Consider the following 20,817-nt stretch of genomic DNA (forward strand, 5'->3'; position numbering starts at 1 on the left):
CGGAGAACATTGCGATATTGGTTTCGAAGAGCCGGGGCTGGTCTGCCGGGGCTGAATTTGTCTCTCTTCCTCCTAAGCTTTTTCTGCTGTCTCTCTGGCTATCCAAGGTTTTTTTACAGTTTCTCTTCCGCCTTTCTCCGAGGAAGGAAGGCAACGATTGGAATGAGACGAAGAGGGATTTAAGGGTTGCTTGTGTGGGAGTCGGACTTTTGGGATTTAAGCTCGTTGTCTCGGGGTTGTGTGAATTTCAGTACGGATTTGGCATCTCGGCGTTACTCTTTTTAACGTTTACTTGCTTTATTTTTTCTCGCGACTTTAATGTCACAAGATCAAATATATTTGAATCTTGAATGACCTAGTATCCACCGTCTGAAAGTTAAGATAGCCAGGTTCCATCATAGTTTATGGAGTAACTTGGAAATGGAATATCAGTGGGAACGGAAGAACAGTTGTCACGGTGTTTGTACTCTGTCAACCAAATAACAGAAGAACGAAATCAATGATGATAATAGGTGAACTAAACGAGCTACTTGGTGATGTATACAAAGTCGTAATCTTTGCAATTTGTTACGCAGCGAGAGTGAAATTAACAAGTACCGCAAATATGTCAGGCACAACTAATTGGCCGATTTGCATATAATTATACCCCATCCGTCGAGATCGAGCACATGATGCAGTTTTTAATGCGGAGCGAGCAACCCGTAAAATGTTCAATTTTCTGTTCTCCACGTAGACCTTCAAACTGTGCAAATTTGATGGCACGCCGCCCAATTACCATGTTTCATCATTATCCACCTGGTAAGGATATGATTACTTCATGCTTTATTACTCAGATACGTGTGCTACTTGACATCATCGTCCTGAATAATTAATGCCCCTGTCTATTCGGCGGTTATTAATTAAATCAGTCCGCGTATCGGTGAGAAATTTAAAGGAAAAAAGGAGAATAGTTCAGTTTGAAACTTTGGTGACTCTTGAGTTCCAATTTCATTTTAATGGGAAATGTTTAAGAGAAATAAATGAATTGTTTTACGTTTTATCAATAAAAGAATTGAGAACCCCTGGCAGACTGTAAGGCGTCCTTATCGTAATGCCCAACGGCAAAAGTCGCAGGAGTCGACATTCTCGTAGACAGTTACGGTTCACCGAGGCACGTCAGGTTTCTGAAGCACGGTCCCTTTTTTCTTGTGGCATTGTAGCCATTGTTCAACGTTCGACTGCCAATACATCGTCTCCCATTGTGCCCGTGCCACCAGGCAGATATCTATTTCCGGTACCCGTGCGCTTTTCATGTTACGCGCCTCTGACTTTTAAGCGATCGTCTATCGAGCCGTTGCAGGTGCACACGCCTGGGAACGAGTGGGAACGAAAGAAAATTTCATGATCAACTCCATGTTGCCGTTCAATTTTCACTTTATATCAGCATTTTAACCTAACCAAACCTATTATAAGGAATATTTATTGCAAAAATGGCTCATATATAAGTAACAAAGGAATCCTCAAGTCTCCCACGGACAAGGCAGCCCCCGATGGGGGTAGCAACCTAAGCGAAGGGCGCTGATGATCCTAAGACAATTCCTTCGCTGTTCTTTGTCGTCCCATTAGCTGTGGCGATCGCAAATTAATTCAGTCGCACCGACAACGCCCAATTAACGCATATGAAGCGTGAAGATAGCGATCGAGCTTCCTCGAGGCAAGAGGGTGAACGCGGCCTGCGATGGTCCTGGTCGCGTGACGTATCGACGCCGGCGCCGTTAGTAACGGCTGGTTTGATCCTTTCCGCGAAGCCGAATGGCGCCGCTTCCTCTCGAAAATATCGCTCGTTCAGCGACCGGAACGGAACGGCTGGCAGGTTGTTGACTCGATTGTCACCAGGCTCCTTTTAACCGAACCGACCCACGACACCGATTTCTGGCATCGTTCGAGCACCGCGAGTGTTCCCCTCCCCTCGCTGCCAGTCTACGTCCTCGGAATACTTGAACAGAGAACAGACCCATCATATGGGGGTTACGAATGATAGGGAAATCCAGTCGACCGGCCTCGGTAATATGGGGGACTTGAGATGGCGGTGCCGTCCATGTCCTAACATCGATGTTTTAAGATTTTCTCTCCTTTTGTGGATCAATTTGACTTCCAGCAGTACTGGTTTCCAAACGTACGGCCATAGCAAAGGGAATGAAAGTGGTCAATTCGTTGTAACAAAACGGTAATTTCAATTTTTCCCGGACGAAATTTGGTTAACCGTTAGCAATAACCCATTGCAATGGCCGGATAAAATTGCAAAACGCACGAAACAGCGTACGAGTAATATGCATAGACGAGTCCGCGCGAAATGATGCACGGTGAACCGTGAATCACTTCCTACGTCGAAGCCGATGCCTGGATGATAGCCGGCGATATCTCGTCTGCACTTCGCTGAAACGGCAAAGTTAATGAGTTGTGCAAATGAATCGAGGCCTCGAGGGACCCCCGCCTTTAGCGTGATAGGTGAAACGTAAAGAGGAAAATAAAAGAGGGCACAGGGTTGATATTGTTGTAAGATTACACAAGTTATCGCAGACCCCGTTTAAGAGAATTCAACGAAATACCAAAACTCAAAAATAAAACGTAAATGCAATTTTTACAAGTATTCATCGAAATTACCCATTTCCATGTCCAAACAAATTACGGATTCGTCGACGAGACCTGAAATTAAACTTTTTTCTCCTCGAAACGTCTTAAATTTCGTCTGATCGCATCGATTAATCGTAACGATCACGCTGTCACGAAGGGTTCAAAAGGAAACGTACCGATGAAAACGGGCCACGATCACGGGAATCGACGTGGCCCACAAAGGGGAACCACCTTGCACGCCGCTCCTAATTGTCTGAGGGGGGAGAGCCAGGTGGGACTTGCAGTTTCTTCCTGTCCGTTCATCAAACTGTCATTCGACGTCAGGCCCGAGGAAGACGGTGCTGTCCGACGCAGGAATTCCTCGACAGGGAATCGACTGATCGTTAACCGCGGAAATTACGTATGCATGAGCGACCAGGAACAAAACAGAGACGCGAACGAATATTATTTTAACATTCCCTCGCTCGACGAACTCGAAATAGAGCCACGTGGATGCATGAAAATTCGTGTGAAAATTCAACAAAATGGTAATGAAAATGTTTCGTTTTCTGTTTTTCTTTTCCCCTCGTTTAGATTAGATTAGATCTACTTTTCTTCTTTTATTCGCGTCGATCTCCCCTCCGCTGATCAATATATAAGTACCTTTTTTACTTCGGAACGTCGTTAACTTCATTCACTGTCATATATCGTGCTTACTTGAAGGAATAATTATTTTCCGTGGCCAAACAGACGCAATTTCCTGCGAAACAAGGCGTACCCATACCGATGGCATCTTGTCTGCTCTCTGTTCGTTACTTCCTTTCGATTATCTCGCACCGTCCTCTATTAATCAGCCCCGACACTGGCGGTTCTTAATTACGCGCACGTAGATTGACCATAAAGATCGGCTGGTCCCGGCCGATTCTTCGATGAAAGGAGAATGAGGAGGGGGGGTTTGAGTAAACAAGGCCTTTGGACGAACAAGGACATCGTAAACGGCCCGTTTCACTCGGAGATGTCATTAAAAGCGTTTAATAGATCCGCGAAGTCGTTTTTATTTTCCTTTTTTTATATGATCCTTTGTAACGGCATGCCTTTTGGCGAATGTCAGTCATGCCAGGCTGATCGAGAAAAAGACTGGTTTCTTGAAAATTGCGTTATAAACTAACGTCGACACAGGATAACTTATCCAGTTTCGCGTTAATGCCAGCTGCCAAGGTTAATGACTGCTTGAAATTTGTACAATTACCAAATGAATTAGATGGGGACTTTGTGAGAGTTCACAGTATGAAAGAAGTAAATAAATTTAATGGCGTTAGAATATCGCTTCTACGTGTGATATTAATCGAGGTGTAAATCTCGTCAAAGATTAAAAATCAAAAATTGCTTAGTCACTGTTCGGTTAAAAATTTTCCACATGAAAAATTCGACGAGTCGAAAACTTTAGCTGAACTTACATTAAGCTTATAGGATAGTTAAAAAATACCATCCCTTTGAACGTCTAATAAATTTATGAGCATCAGGTTCTATCAAAAAAGGCGTCTATGAAATAGCAGAGATATTAGTCGCGTTCTGGCGGCGAACGGCGCTATAGACAGTCATATCCGGCTGGCACCGGCAATTAATAACTCGCCAGGGCCTATTAATGCCATTGTTCAGAGACGCGTGACGAGCGCATGCGTGTGTGCGTGAGTAGCATCCGCGCGTGCGTAGTACGCGGCCCAATTCCGTATACGGGGCCTCGCGAGGGAGGCCGCATGGACAGGTGCTGCCACCTCGCACCCGCGCGTAATCGCCGAGCCGATCTAACGATCGGGCCCGATCGGCCCAGCCGGCCCACCAAAACCTACTCTCCGCAAGACGATGCAACGAGATTTTAATCGACTTTCCGTGGCCCCATGTGCAGCTGGAACGGTTTTCTAACCCAGGCCTCACTCGAACCCCTTCTTGGCCACCTTCTTTTGAATTTTTTTCGATCGTCACCGTAAGATTGAAGGCGGGTTAACCATTGGACAACAGACTGCCCTGACAGGGGACAATAGATATTTAATTTTAGATCCTTGTGTTCATTTGCATTTTGTTAATTTTAGAATTTTTTTTTTTTTGAAAATTCGTGTGGCTAATTTTTTTCTCTCCAACTTTATTTGTACTATCTTCTAATGCCTCTTGTCTGAAAAGAAATCTGACAAGTGTCAGTATAATGTTTCCTACTTTCTACTCTGTTTCCTGAATTTCTACTTTCATCACTGTGCTTCTACTGTAACGCACGTTAGAATACCTTATTTTTCTATAGTTCATTGTTTCAGTTTGTTATTTGAAAAAGAAGCAAAAAGGATGTTTCATGTATAATTGAAATTTGTAAAATGTGTATTATATTATTCAATTGAATGATTCTGCTATAGATACAATCTACACTGTAACGATTTCTAAAATTCTTGTATGTTAGCTTTGGTTTTGAGATTAGAAAATTTACGACCAATTCCTTGTCATTAGTGTAACTTAAAACTTTGCTTGTAAAGTAATATAAAAAACGATAGTAGTATGTTAAGTTATAGTTATATAACAAATAGATATTCTTTTTATAAAATTCGTAAGTCACAAAGCGTGAAAATTGGAACAAACGAGTGAGATGCAGAAAACTCCAACAATTTATTTAATTAGAAATTACAATATTTATATTAAAAAGTGAAAAAAGGTGTAATGTCTATCGTTCCAGTGCAGAGTTTAAAAAACAGAAGGTCATGATTCAGTCTTCGAATTTAACAGCATGTTCTCTGAAAACCATCTGTACAACAAGAAAAATTTCAAACTTGATCTTACGAAATCCCAATTGCGGATGTAATCATTCTTCCTATAAGTCTCACATGAACATCTTTAGACGATAACGCGTTTCCGTTTTAAGCGGATTTCCAAAGCTTCCAGATTCCATCCATCGTCCATTTGAAAGGAAAGTGGTCGAATTCCGATCAGGAGTCATCGGTTTTTCGGTAGTGCGCGCGTCGACGTGCCTTCGAGCAGATTACCAGGCTGTAGAAGGACGAAACAGAGTCGCTGTTTGATTCGGAATCAAGATCGTAAAATCCCCGGCTTCCGTTCACACCGAACGGGGGCCTCTTGCTTTTCTCTCTCGTCTCTGTTCAGCGAACGGCCAATAAATCTGGATCCGGTCGTCCGGATCGTGTGTGCGGCTACTAAGGCGCTTACACTTACGTTCTTTTCGTTGTTTCTCTCCTTCCCCACCCCCCACCCCATTGGATGGTTGGCTGGGTCTTTTCGTTTCTACGCTATGGTTCCCATCGAGGCTGGCCCGCACGCATCCCTCTCGCCCCAGAGCCGCAACAAAACTCGAATCTAACTTATTTACATATCACCGGCGATGCCGGTGAATTACCATATCCACGTGTATATATGCGTACCCGCGGCTCGACGATCGAAGGAAGGGAAATAAGAAGGGGATCCGGTGAAAAAAGAGAGACAGAGAACCAGTGGAAGAAGGATAACTGACGAAGGTGAATTGGGAACAAAGAATGGGGGTGATGGAAGTGAGGAAATTAAGAAAATGATAATTCGAGGGGGAAGTTGAAATGTGGAAGTGAAAGGAAAATGAAATTTTTAAGGTTCTAAGTAATGGGAAACCTAACCACATGTTGATGTGAATTGGAGATAGAGAAAAAAAGAAGATCCAAAGAAAAAGCATGACTGCACGCATAAGTCCTAAAGGTGGCGTATTTATGCAACGGCATACGTATTCCAAAGAGCAAGGCCCCGATGGATACATCCGGGGGAGGGACCCTGTCGATAAAACGACCCGTACATACGAGTAGCTGGTGTGTGTGTGTGTGTGTGTGCAAACGTGGATCGTATGACACGTATCCAGAAGGCCACGCGTGTGTTCCTGCACGCACGGTTACCTCTCCTTTATCGGGCCAGGTGAAGGGGCCCGACCAAGGTCGGCTCCCGTTCCTGTTCCTCCTGATCCTCGCTAAGGGGTTGCGGATCGATGATCACGGATTAATGTTACGCCATCGTTTCTACGCTTCTTAAGACGTTTTGCAATCGTTCCGCAGAAAGGGTTGTCAAGGAACGGAGAATATTTTCTTAAATCCAAATCGAAGGACGCTATAAGTCGGTGATGAACAACTGCGCTCACAAGAAAAATAGCGTAACACTCGCAAACACTTATGGGTAGTCAATTTCTAAATTTGCAAGTTAGAAAATTTAATACTTCTCATATTTCTGCCCGCATCGTGTACACCAGTGTCCATGAACTCTGCCTTGGAACCGATAAAATCGTGGCACTGAGGAGTTATAAGTCAAAAAATTAAGCGATCCAATTCCTATGGAAGCATTTCGTCGTTCGAAAGGGAAAGATGCTTGATCAGTTCGATTTCCCGTCTGAGCGCAGGTTTTTCCATCCAGCAGAGTGTTTCTACCTGTCGCCTTTGTTGCAGCCAAGCAAAACGTCTCACATTTCCAGTTCCAGGACGTCCCGTGGACGATGAAGAACAACTTTGAATGGGTATCACTTTCCGCGGCCTGGCACACGTAGCTTCTTCAACAAAGACAACACAATGGACGCCGTCCGAGAGCTACCTGCACACGACTTTCCTTCAGACTCGATTTTCAAGCATCGATCCAGGGGTCGAAACAGTGTCAAGCGGAGCTAACCTTTTTTCACAGACCACGTCTGGTGACTCCTATGAATTGTATCTAGGTCGAGAAGATTTCTTTTCTTTTTTTTTTTCTTTTCTGCTTTCGTTACGCTGGGAATCAATCGGGTCATTGATCGAGAGATTTAACACTTCTTTCAGAAATGCTTGATGTGAACTTCTTAAGGTGATTCGTCGCGTTTTGAAAGTGGGTTGATTTAATTAGTTACGGATTTTTTATATTTTTTCAATGTGGTTACAGACACGAGCTGATAAATTTAATCTTTTATTTTGCTTTTAGGGCAGTTATTGGTTAAAATGAATTTTAAGTCCATTTGCTTCAGATTTCCCTCGATAAATCTAAGCAACAAATAAAAACGTTGACAAATCCCAAACCACAATCAAAGAGTCTTAAATCTGTTCGATCGACAGGTAGGAAGTATCGCGGGGTCAACGAGGGTCTCCACTCGAAAATTCAAATGCAGGGTGGTGAGAACGGGTCGCGTTGTGAATCAAAATACATTTAGGATTTCCACAAAGGGAAAAAGTGGCATTATTCGTAGGCATCCGGCACAAAGGCATTAACAGCATTTTGCGCCCTTAATATATTATTCTTCCTCTCTCTCTTTGGAGCACCTTCTTACCATCCCTCCCTCCTCAGCCGCACCCCTTTCACCGTCAATAGGAACAGACATAAGAATTCCCTTCCGATCGAGATCGTCTTCTTCGACGGGATGCAAATTTCCGCATGCAAATCAACCGTGTATGCAAATATGGCCGAACATGTGTGCCACGTTTGTCGTCCCGTCTTTCCCGGACCCCCTTTTTCCGGCCGAAGATCATCGGAATTTGCATATCTTGGATATTTCCTCTCATTGTATCGGGGCCATTGTGCCTAGATCCACCCGTGGATCCTAGCCATTAATCCGAATATCGCTTTGAATCGAACTGCTGCTGGCACGATTGACAGATAGCCTTGAGTGTTTCCCAGGAAGGGAATCTGCCGGGATAGGAACACCGTCTTCCGGTTTCTTCCACGCCGGATGCTGCTCTCTGTTCGATCATACGGACGACTTGAATTATATATTGAAGCGATGGGGTTGGATGGATGGTGTGGAGGGGGTGAGAATAAAAATGAAGTGTAAAGGGTGAGTGGGTGTTTAATGTTGTTATTATTTAATTCATATTATTCGAATGTATTGTATTTATGATTGTTTATATTGGTGCAATTAAGTAATAAGAGCCAAGGTGGGCCAAGGTCCGTAAAAAATGTGTTCTATCTTTTTCAACGTTAAAGTTATAATTTGGCCAAATTGCGTGGGACACCCTGTATACGCCCTTCGAAACGAAAGGGTTAATTCTCCGCTCGCACGATTTTCAATTCAGATCACTCCCGACGATCAGACTGCAACGATCGTTGTTATTTTTATTTTCTCCGACGGAAGATCAAGGCCAAGGGGACAACTATAATAAGCTGTTTAATAATCAATGCGCGCGGACCAATAATTACGATTCGACGGAGGAGTGGGTATGCAAAGAGGCATCAACGCGAACTGGTTTCAGACAATGACGACTCCGGTGCGATCGTGTTCGAAGAATAATGTACCCTTTCTTTCTTTCATCCTCTTTCTTACTCTCTCTCTCTCTCTCTTGTGTATTCTATCATGTTCTCTGTTTCTCATTGTGAGCCTCGTTTCGATACGCTTTCGATTGTCCCGTAATTTTGATATGCCAAAGGAACCGGGAAGGACTGCGCCCTTTTTTCTCACGTTCGCTGTTTCTTCCTTTTATCTGATCTATGTCGATGCTAAACAAGCAGCTGCCTTTTTTTTCGAGACACGTTGCTCATAACGGCGGTAATCAAAATTTTTGATTGATATTGGGATTTGGAATTTTTTTGGGGAGGATTGATATGGTGATTTTTGCTAAAACGCTAAAAGAAATAAAGCTCTTTATCATTCCATACAACTATTCGTTTCTAACGCTTAGAAATTGAAATTTCTGTTGCGTCCCAGATTCCACAAATCCCTCGCTCAATTGGAAGCTAAATTTTCCCCATGGAAGGTGAAACACGAATTGAAGTATGCACAGCTAGAAATCGCGAAGAAACAGGCTGCAAACTTAATCGGTACACGTCCTACCGGAGAAGGGAGGCGCAGCGCGATCGTTTTGCAATGTTGCTGAAATAATTGCTCGAAAACGGTTTCCGCGAGCGGCGAGATAGACGCTGAATTCCTCTTCGCTCTGAATTAATCTCGGCCGGAATGCGACCCCCACACCCGGCTACCCCATTGCCCCCCATGGACGCTGGACTTTCATCACGAATGGCTTCTAGGGGGGATGCAATTGTCCGCATTGCCGAGTCGATGCGCTTTCCGGTGTGCAGTTCGTCGTGTTCGTGGAAAAATTTCCGCAACTTCCGGTCGATATTGCGCTCATTCTTCTCGACCTAAGGACTCGAGGCCTTCGCGAGCTTCTCTCGTTCGTTTTCATGCGTGTTCCCTCCAAGTGTGCGGAAAATTGAATATTTTCACGATAATTGGAATTTGTTAGAATGAAAAAACGGATGGTTCTATCGTCAGCAGTGGTGAAAAATGTTTGAAAAATGTTTTTGAAGAGAATTGTTTAGTTTCCAGGAAAATTGTTGCGAATTTTGTCGATTTACAATTCGTAACGATTGGGACCGATTGTATATTTGTTTTCTCAGCGAAATATTGTATAACAATTGAACATCGTGCAGCGAGTGTATAACGTGTTGTTTGCACGGTAATTGCATCTGGTTGCACAACGTGCCGCTATGCCATCGCAATTCGTCGCTTGAAAAACACTGCGTAAAATCGAAAACATCGTTTTCGTTCGGACTCGATAACATTGGTAGAAAGATCGTGATATTTCCGAGCGATTCGCGTCATTGCATTCTGACAACTAGCCTCAAAACAACCGTAAAATATTGCACACCGAACATTATATTTATAACTTCAATTCTCGTGGCTTTCAAAATAATTTGTAAATTCTTTTGAAAAAAAGAAATATTTTCTTCCATGATTTTCTATATGTGTGCAATTGAAGGTAAATAGCAGACGTCAAAGGATTATATTTTTAGCAAGGTATTGATGGTCAAGGAGATAGAAATGATTTTTAAAGTGTAAAAATATTTTGACATTTTTTCCTTCCAAATATTTTGACTAGAATGAATTATGAACTTGGACAGACACTTTGTTTTAAAATTTCATCGGTCAATATCACAATTTGGTAATCACTATTCCTTCTAGTATTTCCACTGATAATTTCTAGAGCACAGCAATAATTATAATTTAAAAATAGATTCTTCGTAACTGTTTCAAGAATCAAAATCAATATCCTAACTGTTTTCAACCCCTACTGTAAAATCATCTACCCGAAAGACTATGCAACCCTGTTGAATATGAGTCTAGGTTCGGTAATTCAAGCTGCGGTAGCAGTTTTTATTTCACGATTCGTGGCATAGTGATCGATGCTCGATGCTAATGAGCAGCTTCGAGTGACACTCTGCCTGTATGTTTATTAATCACAGACTCGGTTTCCCATCGGGGAACCGGCCGGACCAGTTCGCAACCCCTTTTAGGTATCGTTTCCTAACCGTGATGCCGATCGATCTGCATCCCCTTTTTTTCTCAAGACACATGCTTTGCAACAGGATAGCAATGCTTTTGCGTATCAGAAAGTAAATTAAGCGACGTCTTAGGAAACGTATTAATTAATCCTTTGAAACGTCTATCTCGAATTGCTTCTTGCAAATGGCAATTAGGCGAGATTACGGTGTTGCATAATGCACAACTGTGAAGTGGCGCTGCAACAACGGCAAATTTCAATTTTGTTCCCATTTTTTGGTAGAGAATATCAATTAATAATATTAATTTTCAGTAACTGTTCCAAGAAACTAAAAATGGTCGAAATTGTGTAATACAAAAATATTTTTTCATGTTGTTTGAGGAAGGAATCACATTGCGTGCTCCGTGTCGAAACACTGATACACGCACTTGTTTTTTAGGCAACAAAATGCGTTCAGAATTTCGACAACTACGTTACGTTGCAATATCAAATCGTATTGACGTTCGAGATTCGAGCTTCGATCAGGAAGTCGATGGTTATAAAGTGTGTAAACAATGCGTCCAAGGTCCGTAGCATGAAATACGAACATCTTGGTGTGAAATTGCAGTCCATATACCGCAATTGATCGCAATAAACTTAAAATAGAAGAAAATTTTCAATTATCATAAACAATAACGAAGTTAATAAAAATTTCCTTGAAATTTTATAATTATCATACTACTGATGTTACATCATCAAAACATACGAAACGAGTACGAAGAAAATTAAAATTAAAAATTAAAAAAGTAAAATCCTTTTTTATTAAAAAAAATGTTTAACACAGAAGTTACATAACGTGTTATGATATATCGAAATATATAAAACACAAGAAGTGCCTAAAATATCCAACATTTGTAAAATGTACGAAATAAAAGAGAGAAAGAAATATAAGAATTTATGAAACACAAAATTTCACAGTTTCAGAAATTAAAAAGATGTAAATAGATTTCTGATAATGCAAAATTTTATCAGTGGAAGTTCTTCTTGTCTCAGTATTTTATGCGCAGAAAGAATCTCGTCTTCAAGAACGGTAGACGTATCGAGTGTCGCGAGGCGGTTTGAAATTGATAAATTTTCTTGGTGTGCACTGTTTTATGGCGCACCGTTGGAGTAAAGGGTTAACAGAGTTCTCAGGATGCTCCATAACGATCTTTCCTCTGTTGTTAAGCCGAAGTTGACCCTGAATCGTCCTGTGGACTCGAGCCACTGCCAGAGAACTCTTGGGAATATGAAGAAAGTGGGAAACAAGGAGGCACGATACACCTGACGAAACGGTGGTCCCTGCTTGACCCATTGTTTGTTGTCGAGACACGAGGGCTCGTGGCGCGTTTACTTTCGATCGTATTATGAGTGGCAATGTAGGCTAGGAACGTCCACTGTATCGTATTTCGTCGTACGAGGCGACACTCAACACCCGGTCCGAGTCATACAGAGAACAGACGATTAACGTGATAGCGTTCCGCGTTTCTTGGAATTCAAGGTAATCGTCGCGTAATATAGAACGGTGAAATGAGCATGTCGAATGACCACTCGTGGACGCTGCGAAAATGATGGGAATACCGTTTTGGGATTGCGTACGATCGGTGATCACGAAAAGTTTTCTTTTTTTAATCATAACTGTAATCTGTTTCTTTTAACTCGTTATTTAATATTGATTTTAAATTATGTCACAACACGTGTTCCGAGAACAGCAATTCTTGTTAATCGACCGTTTCTCGGTAATACCGTTTCGTAATATGTACAACAAGGAAACAAGGTTCCACAATTAGTATGTTTCTCAGATCCAACGAAAATATTGAAAATTCATTAGCAGAACATGTGTACTCTTGTTTGCGATACGAAATGTCCACGGAAGTGCATTTAGGGTAAAGGAGAAAAGTAGGAAGGAAAAGGATTAAAGGGAAGTTTTTAAGTTATGTTTGCCACTTGATGCCATTTGAATGCAATTCTTAGGATCTCACGAAATAAGATCCAAGTTCTTTGCGCCGGGCATAGCCATCTGCTGTGCATTACTTTCCTCTGAAAGTACACAAAGAAACGCTTCCTCGGGTAATGCAAAGCCTTAAATGCTTGTAACGGTACGATTTCCTTCAAGCGTTTACACTTGTCTTCTTATTAAAATGGGAAAAAAGAGAACTGAATATGTAAATCAATACATATCGATAAACATAGATAGTTGATCATCGCAATTTCTTATTTTCGACTTCTGCTTTATTGCATTCCATTTTTGAAGAAGAAAAATTATTGCAAAAACTATCGTAAATAATGATGGAAAATAATAGTTCGCAACACGAGTCTAAACTGTTATGAAAGACAGATTCTAGCGGACAAAACTTATGCAGCAACCTAATATCATGAATACCTACCCAAAAGAAAAAAGAGTAACATTCTTCGTTGACATGTTCGCGGTACAAATTATGAAAGCGCCTATACAGGCATTTGAGACGGTGAAGCAAGCAAAGATAAGGGTGGAAAAACGTCAGGTCGTGTGATCGTCCAGAAAGCAGTCAGGGTGGGGATCACGAGGGGGGTTAGAACCTGCGCCTAAGTTTACCCTTTTCCAGCGCATGCTCCTGCACCACTTTTCCCACCCTGTCGCCGAGGTTTGACTCCCGATATGATCGGAAAAAGGAGCCAGAAGCTAAACTACCACCCTCCCACTACCCACCTTCCTCCTACCGCCCTCCCGTGAACTCGTTTCCAGTCCCTAGTATTTTCTACTCGCTAAACTACGACCATTTCGATTCATTGAAACACTCAACTATCGAAACGTACATACGTCTACCGAAGTGTAATTGCACCGACACGCGGGAAATTGATTCGAATTGATAGAAACCTTCTTAAAGTATCTCAAAAAAAAATATCATTTATGCAAATCACAATTATTTTTTGGTAATATATATGGTAGAAGTTAATTTTGATTCCAATGAAAAGGCTTCTCATTATATTTGTAGTCGAATAAATGAATGCAGGAACAATCTGGTGTATGCAATTTGCAAATGTTATTATGTAATGTTATAACGGTTAACTTTATTATTATTGTTATTGCCATTTCTGTAATTACAAAATTAATACCATGAAATCAAAATTTGTTTCATGGCTATAATTTACAAATATGTGTAATACCATGTTTGATATCGCACTGCTTTTGCATTTAAAATTGATAGTGGAGTTAGGATAAATTTAAAACAATTTAATTTGTGAGCATCAAACTTATCGTTGCTTTTATCCATTTATTGTTACAAACCATTTAAAACTCTTTAAATAAAAGAGATTGATATCGAAGAAACACTGGATTGATTTTGCTTCTACGACATTTTGTATTTTAAAAGTTCAATTACCAAACAAGCATCAGAAATAAGAAAAGGAAAAGGGATTACCAGCAGCAGCATTAAGCAAACAAAAACAACAGACAAACATAAATAAGCCGAAGCCGAAAAGGGCGTCCCAATCGGAGCAGCGGGAGGCCGAACGCAACCCTTCTTTCCAATCAGGCCGTTGAAGTCACCGATACTTCCGATACCTGATACAGCGCATCGTGTCCTCGTGGCCGAAGCTGGAAGGGGGATGTCTATGGATGGTGGGGGTAGTCACCCTCGCGTTCACGGAGCTAGTTTACAGTTGAAACCGTGGCGTGGCGCCACCGTCCGGCGTATACGGCTCACGTCCCTTGGCGCCTCGTCGTTGAACTTTTGTCCGCACTCGTCAGTCTCGGAGCGGTGCGAGACGCTTGCTTTCGCGCCTTCCAAAGCCTCGTCTCGACATAAAACACTCTCAATAAACACTGATTTCATCCATGTGTCGAACAGTTGAGGAAAACGTTGTCGAAGAAGAGATTTGGAGGGTGGTGAACGGAAGTCGGGAGGACAATACTTGTACCGAGGCGGAAAAGTGCGTGGCTGGAGGGATGACTGCGAGGGCTGCAGGAGCCGAGCGTTCGAGTTAGTCTCGGCCAGAACACAGGCCCAGTAGGATCTACGTGCACGCACTGGAGCCGCGTACGGTGCGTGGAGTAAGGAGAGCCAAGGGGGAGACTACCTCATCCCTTAGCTGATCGCGGGCGCGAGTTTCGCACGGGACGATCAGTGTTACCGGGAGGGGCTGACAGTGTGCAGGTGATTGTTTGTGCTTTTTTTGTGACGGTTCTTCTTGTGACTGTGTTCCCCCCCACGCATTCCACACTTTCGGAAATAGTCCCGACGGTTGTGATAGGGAGGACCCCCTCCGTTGGACAGCATCCTCCTTTCGTTGTTCACGCGCACGCACGTGCAGCCGTGCCCTCGGATTATCTGAAAACCGAAACGCGACCGACTCGAACGTGACCATCGCACGGATTCCTGATCGTCGCGCGGTCGACTCTATCTCGGACCCGGTCAACCAACTCCGGCCCGCTGCACAGAGAAATAACGAACGACGGAGAACTCGAGAACCCGTCTGATAGCGCCTAGCTGACTGCTAGAATCTAGCTACAGCCCGAGCTGATTAAGTCCTAAGAAACTGCGAACCATCGCCCGAAAATAGCACGCTCCATGGATCTCCTGTTGTTTTCAACTGTTAGGACAAATTCCTCCTTTCGACACTTTGGCCTTGTTTCGAAACACTCCGCCGAAACACTAACATTTTGGCGGACCCGACTTTCGTGAATTCTACGACATTGATTTACCGATTAGTGAAATTTGAAAATTTTTAAATATTGGTGTGGATAATTTTAAAATAACTAATTTTCTAAATCAGGATACCAGTCGTCAAAGTGTCAGGGTGGTATTTCCAATTGAATACTTTTCCTAAAAATTTTTCCAAATTCTTCAAAGTGACTCCTGTGGGTCTGTGCAAAAATTACCATTTATTTCTCAAATATTACCAAAGATCTTCATCAGTTCAAAATCGAAACTCTGATTTTCAAATCATTTCATCGACGGAAATCGTAGCCCATGAAACCCCTGTTTCTCGTGCAGCAACCCCACGACTGATTATCTTATCCAGCAAGAAAAAGATCGGGTCTCTGGCGATGTCCCTGAGTCCGGCTCTTGAACTTAGGAGTGCTGCGCATCCTTAGCCGGAAGATATTGTTACAATCGCCCTCGAACAGCGTCGCGTTGCTTCCCTAAGGGGGTCGCGAGGGGTCTGTCCGTTTATCGTCGTCCAGTATATTGAGTAGCGTGCGACCGCACGAAGAAAGTGAGTCCCGTTGCTGCTACCAGCGAAATTCCACTACCAGGATCGTCACCACGTCCTTCTGACGGCTGTTTGATTTTACCCGTTCGTTCGGGTCGTCCCTGTCCCGTTCCAGGAACTTCCGCCCACATACCAAAGTGAACGTCCATGGATGTGCAGTGTCAATGGACTGTCAAATTAAAGTGAATCTTTGTGCACATTTTGTGAAAGTTTACCTCTTTAGAAAAAAGAAAAAAAGGTAATGGTAATTTCAGATAGTTTATCTAATTACATTAGTGTCGAGGATACTTAGACATGTTTGTTTCCGAGGAAAATTGTGTAGTTTCTTTGGTGAGGAATTCTGGTGGTTACAATTCTGACACGTCTCGGTTCATTGGCGTTAGGATCATTACGAAATTCCCCGGGAACAATGCGTGGCACCAAAGACGACGCTGCGATGGTGATATGCACGCGCGTGTACGCGCACGCCGGCTTCCCCGTTGACAAACTAATCCCCGCGTTATATCGGGTGATCGTAAAGCACCCGCTGACATGCTAACAGCCGCGCGTTGTATTTTCGTGGGCGGCTACGGACGAATTTTCGCGAATACCGGCGTTGAATGTTTCCTATTTAGAGAAAACTCAATCTTCTCTTCGACACCTTCGTCGTCTTTCGTGCCGAGCCTCTACCGGTGATATTTGTCAGTGAGATTCTTCGAAAGTGACATTCTTCTGGAAAAAAATTTTCTTAAATTTCTGACAGACTGTGAATTTTGTTCAGATATGTTGCTTGCTAAACGATGATATTTGAGAATAGACTGACGTTTAATCGATATGATTCTTCTGAAAATATTTCTCATTAATTGACACGATTTTAGTCATGGATTTTTTAATCTTTTTTTCATTTTTTAAATTTTAGTTTAAAATGTCACCAATATTTTTCTCTAAAGTATTGAATGATGATTGAATTTTCAGCAAACATGAATTTTTACTAAAATTGGACTGAACGTAATAAGAATCTTTTATGTTTTATTAATCAAATCCAAATTCAATCGTTCTTCAACTTTCGTTTCTATTTTCGATTCGAAAGAAAGTTTCTTCAAAAAACAATAAAATTCAGTTATGAATGTTTCTTTATAAGTTTAAAAGCGAATTGAAACTTGAACTAACATTGGTAAAATTTTATTACAAAATAAGTTTTCAAACATTTTCACCAATTTCTTTATTCCTTTGATGACTTGTTCGATAAAAAAAATCAGCTTTTAAATACAGACAATTGAGTTTTTTTTTAATTAAACGTCTTAAGGTTCTTTACATTTCTTTCGGACTTAAAACATACAATTAAAGAAAATGTCTTTATATTCTTGGCTACTTGCCTACTTTCCAATTCATTGAAAATAAAAATCAGTGTTGGATGTGTCACTGCTGGTCACAACGTTTATTTGAGAACATAGTTTCAATTAAACGTGAAGAGTTACTGTTTGGTCTAACTTCGAAACAAAATGGCGAAAGAGCGTACTAGATGTAGTATGATTATGATTTTCTGTAATTAAGCATTATGATAGTTTTCTCTTTGGTTTATGACATTTACCATATACTTTAGATTCCAAAATGTTTTAAAGGTTTCTTCAAACTTTATCCTGCTTTTTCCAATTCATTGAAAATGAAATAATTTCTTAACCTCTTCATTTTCTCAACAATTTAATTATTTTTAAATTCAACGAAATGTCAGATACCAAACTCAAAATCTTCTCGATTTCTTCACTTCTTAAGTAACTCATTCATTAAACGTCAAACTTCAAAATGTCTTACGAATCGTTATCTACTATTAGGTAAGTTTTTTCATCTTTCTCGAACTTCTTCGAATCAATCTTTTTCATTTTCTTCGTTTCTTCGGAAACTTAAAGTGTCAAAACTCAGTATCAAAAGAATCTCTGAAATTCCTCCTTTTCTTTGATAACTACTCGTTCTACATAAAACGAAACTTTCAAGCGAGATACTAACACAAGTTTCTTTAATGAATTTTGACTTTCAAACACACCCCGAACCCTTAAAATATCGATCATTTTCGAAGATGGTTGATCGGTCGGAAAGGCATAGCAACAAGTATGCAGCGTAGCTGGCGTGAATCGAGTTACAGTTGTTTTCGTTTCCGCGTCAACAGCGACTATCATCCACCGGCGATGATTAACTCGTGCAACCGGCGAACGCCGCGGAAATTAAAGTTGCATTATCCAGCACCCGGCGTCGGTTAACTCGGCTGTCACGAAGTGTGCTTAACACGGTAACGCGGATTAACGCGTTCATCGGAAGCGGTTTACGAGAATCAAGGGGCGTCGCTTCGACGACGCCTTTGATCCTTCTGATTCGCACGACTTTGTCCGCACAATGTCCGATGGAACTTGGATTCTTTAAAAGAATTTCATCCCCTACACCTTAACATAAAATAAGATACGATTCTTTTTTAAATTTCAAGAAAAACCAGTTTCTGTCTTGTTCCTTACGATGCTCTTACGTAGACTTTAATGCGCCATAAGGTATAAATGTCCCATTTTTTGATTGAACTTCACAATTCTTAGTTTTCGAAAATTTTTAGAGTGAAAATACGACCCTCGGTTCAGAATCTTGTTCAATTCGAAAGTTAAAGAGTCGGCCGTGCGAAAAGGCGGGCTGTCGTTTGTGCGCGTGCATTTTCCTGCAATTTCCGTATTTACGATGCATAAACAATGGAAATTGATGCATAATTCAGTTACGGCTTCTTATTTTCGATCAAAGTTGCTTTCGACTGGAGGAACGGGAGGGGAACACGGTTTAGTACAACCGACCCTTTCGCTGCGATTAAATTCTTTAAAGAAAACTTTCCACGGAGAAATCAATTCATAATAATAATATAAAATTGAAAAGAAATTTAGAGTTGCATACATATCGGATTTGAAGTAATGCATGCAGGAGATAAGGAGCAGCGATTTGGGTAGCGAAAGGATCGGGAAAAAGTAAAATGGAAGGCAGAGCGTCGGTGTAGAGCTGCGGTTCCGAAAAAGCCCGGTGCCGTGTTGTCAGTAACCCCTTCGAAACTCAATCGCACCTCGTTCTCCTTCGAAATGTCTGAAAATCGTAACGGCGCTTGCAACAAAGGCTGCTCGCAGTCACCAACGAGCAATCGAAGGGTTACTGTCTGCGTGGCGGGTGGTGGTGGGGGTGAAAATAAGAAATATAGATACAAAGAGGAGGGAGATACCGGGAGAAAAAGAAGAAGGGAACCGACGATCGGCAGGGGTTGGAGAAAAGGGCGGTCGGGGAGCTGAAAATATGAGATCCGTTCTGGTAGGGACCACCTAGCCAGCCTCCGGTCCTTTCCGCGGCGTCTCCCTTCTCCGCGCAGATTCACCCCTCTACAGCGACGCTCTCCTCTGAATCCAACAGCCGCGACGGGTAGTGGGGGGAGGCTGGGGCAAAGGATTGGCCGACCGGTGGGCCGGCCGGCTCCCACCACGCCGATCAGGCTCCGCCCGCTCCCCACCAGTGGCTCTGCACCTCCTCCAGACATCGCATCGGTCGTTCGGTAGCTCTTAGTTTCAGGTTAGGAGCCTGCTAGGACGGGTCTCGTACTCTCTTCCTGAGGTCAGCCGAGCCGAACGGAGCCGAAACGGAACGAAACGAAACGAGGCGAGGCGCGGCGAGGCGAGGCGAGGGAAAAAGCCGGAGCTAGTGAAGTGTGACCGCGTGCAGTGCGTGTATCCTCGGTATCTTTTTACCGCGTGAGTGTTGGTGTGATGCTAGAACCACGGGCAACCTGACGACCGTCCCGATAAAGAGGTTCGGACAGTCGAGTCGGTGTGCCGATCCGACAACAATCACTCGCCGATGACTTTGGTGAACTCAGGACATTGTGCGATTACGTGTGACGGTGGGACCAGTGTGTAGTGATAAACGGTCCAGTGTGTTCCGGGACAGTGTCCGGGACCAAGGAACAGGAAGAGACGGTTGCGACGGGCCCGCCGGCCGAGGCGTGTGCCCCGGGTGGCGTCGACGGCGCCGGCAAACGAAGGGGAACGGTTTTGGGCCCGGCGGAGAAGCTCGAAGCCGTCAAAGTGGCTTCGTCACTGGGCCTCCAGGGGCCTTCAGCGCCAATCGGGGCCCAATTACTGGCTACTGGCGGTTCGGAGGATGCACCGTCCGTGTACCACGCGAATCTGCTAGCCAGCAGCAACGCGTCCGTGCTCCAGCAGCCCGTTCTAGCCAGCCTGAACACGCCGGCACTGGCCAGCATGCAGGCCTCTGCGGAGGCCAATTCGCTCGACATTCAGGCCATGCAGTCCATGGACTGGCTGTTCAAGAAGGAGCGTATATACCTGCTAGCCCAGTTCTGGCAACAGGTAAGTCAGATTACACGACAACCATGTGATTTTCTAAACTCCAAGTGTTCGCGGATAAGATTCTATCGTCACCCTGACACCCTCGTCGTCGCGTCGTATCACCGCGTGGGAAAGACCGCGGACACTTGTAGCTTCCGGAAGCTAGTGGAGCGTGGAGAACCATATAGATATGTGCACACTGTGACTCGAAAAACCATAAGTGGCCGTGAGGTGAAGTGTTGTGAAAATTCATAAAATATCCTCCGCACGATTATCGAATGGTGGTGATTTTCGATAGTTCACGTAACCTAACTAATCGTATCCCACGTTCCGTGAGTCTTTCGCTTACTAATTGCTGGTCAGATACTCTCGGCCACTTGGCCGAACCCCGAGTTTCAACGAGGGTGCGAGGGTGGCGAAGTTTCCCCGACACTTGC

At 43.0% G+C, this 20,817-nt stretch overlaps 1 protein-coding gene across 6 annotated transcripts in view; it reads left to right on the top strand.

The window, feature by feature from the left end:
- Positions 1–14,600: 14,600 nt before the first annotated feature.
- LOC114881830 (homeobox protein cut) overlaps positions 14,601–20,817 on the top strand; it is a 96,761-nt gene continuing 90,544 nt past the window's right edge. For 2 of the 6 annotated variants that reach the window (XM_029198714.2, XM_046285471.1), the window contains exons 1-2: positions 16,005–16,284; positions 19,592–20,401. In XM_029198714.2, coding sequence (XP_029054547.1) covers positions 20,294–20,401 — 108 coding nt within the window. In that variant the 5' untranslated portion in view covers positions 16,005–16,284; positions 19,592–20,293. Of the gene's footprint in view, positions 14,987–16,004; positions 16,285–19,591; positions 20,402–20,817 lie in introns of those variants that run through there. The other 4 variants (XM_046285470.1, XM_046285469.1, XM_029198710.2 and 1 more) reach the window with 3 other exon arrangements.

Source organism: Osmia bicornis, chromosome 1, assembly GCF_907164935.1.
Source record: "Osmia bicornis bicornis chromosome 1, iOsmBic2.1, whole genome shotgun sequence".
NCBI classification, from domain to species: Eukaryota; Metazoa; Arthropoda; class Insecta; order Hymenoptera; family Megachilidae; genus Osmia; species Osmia bicornis.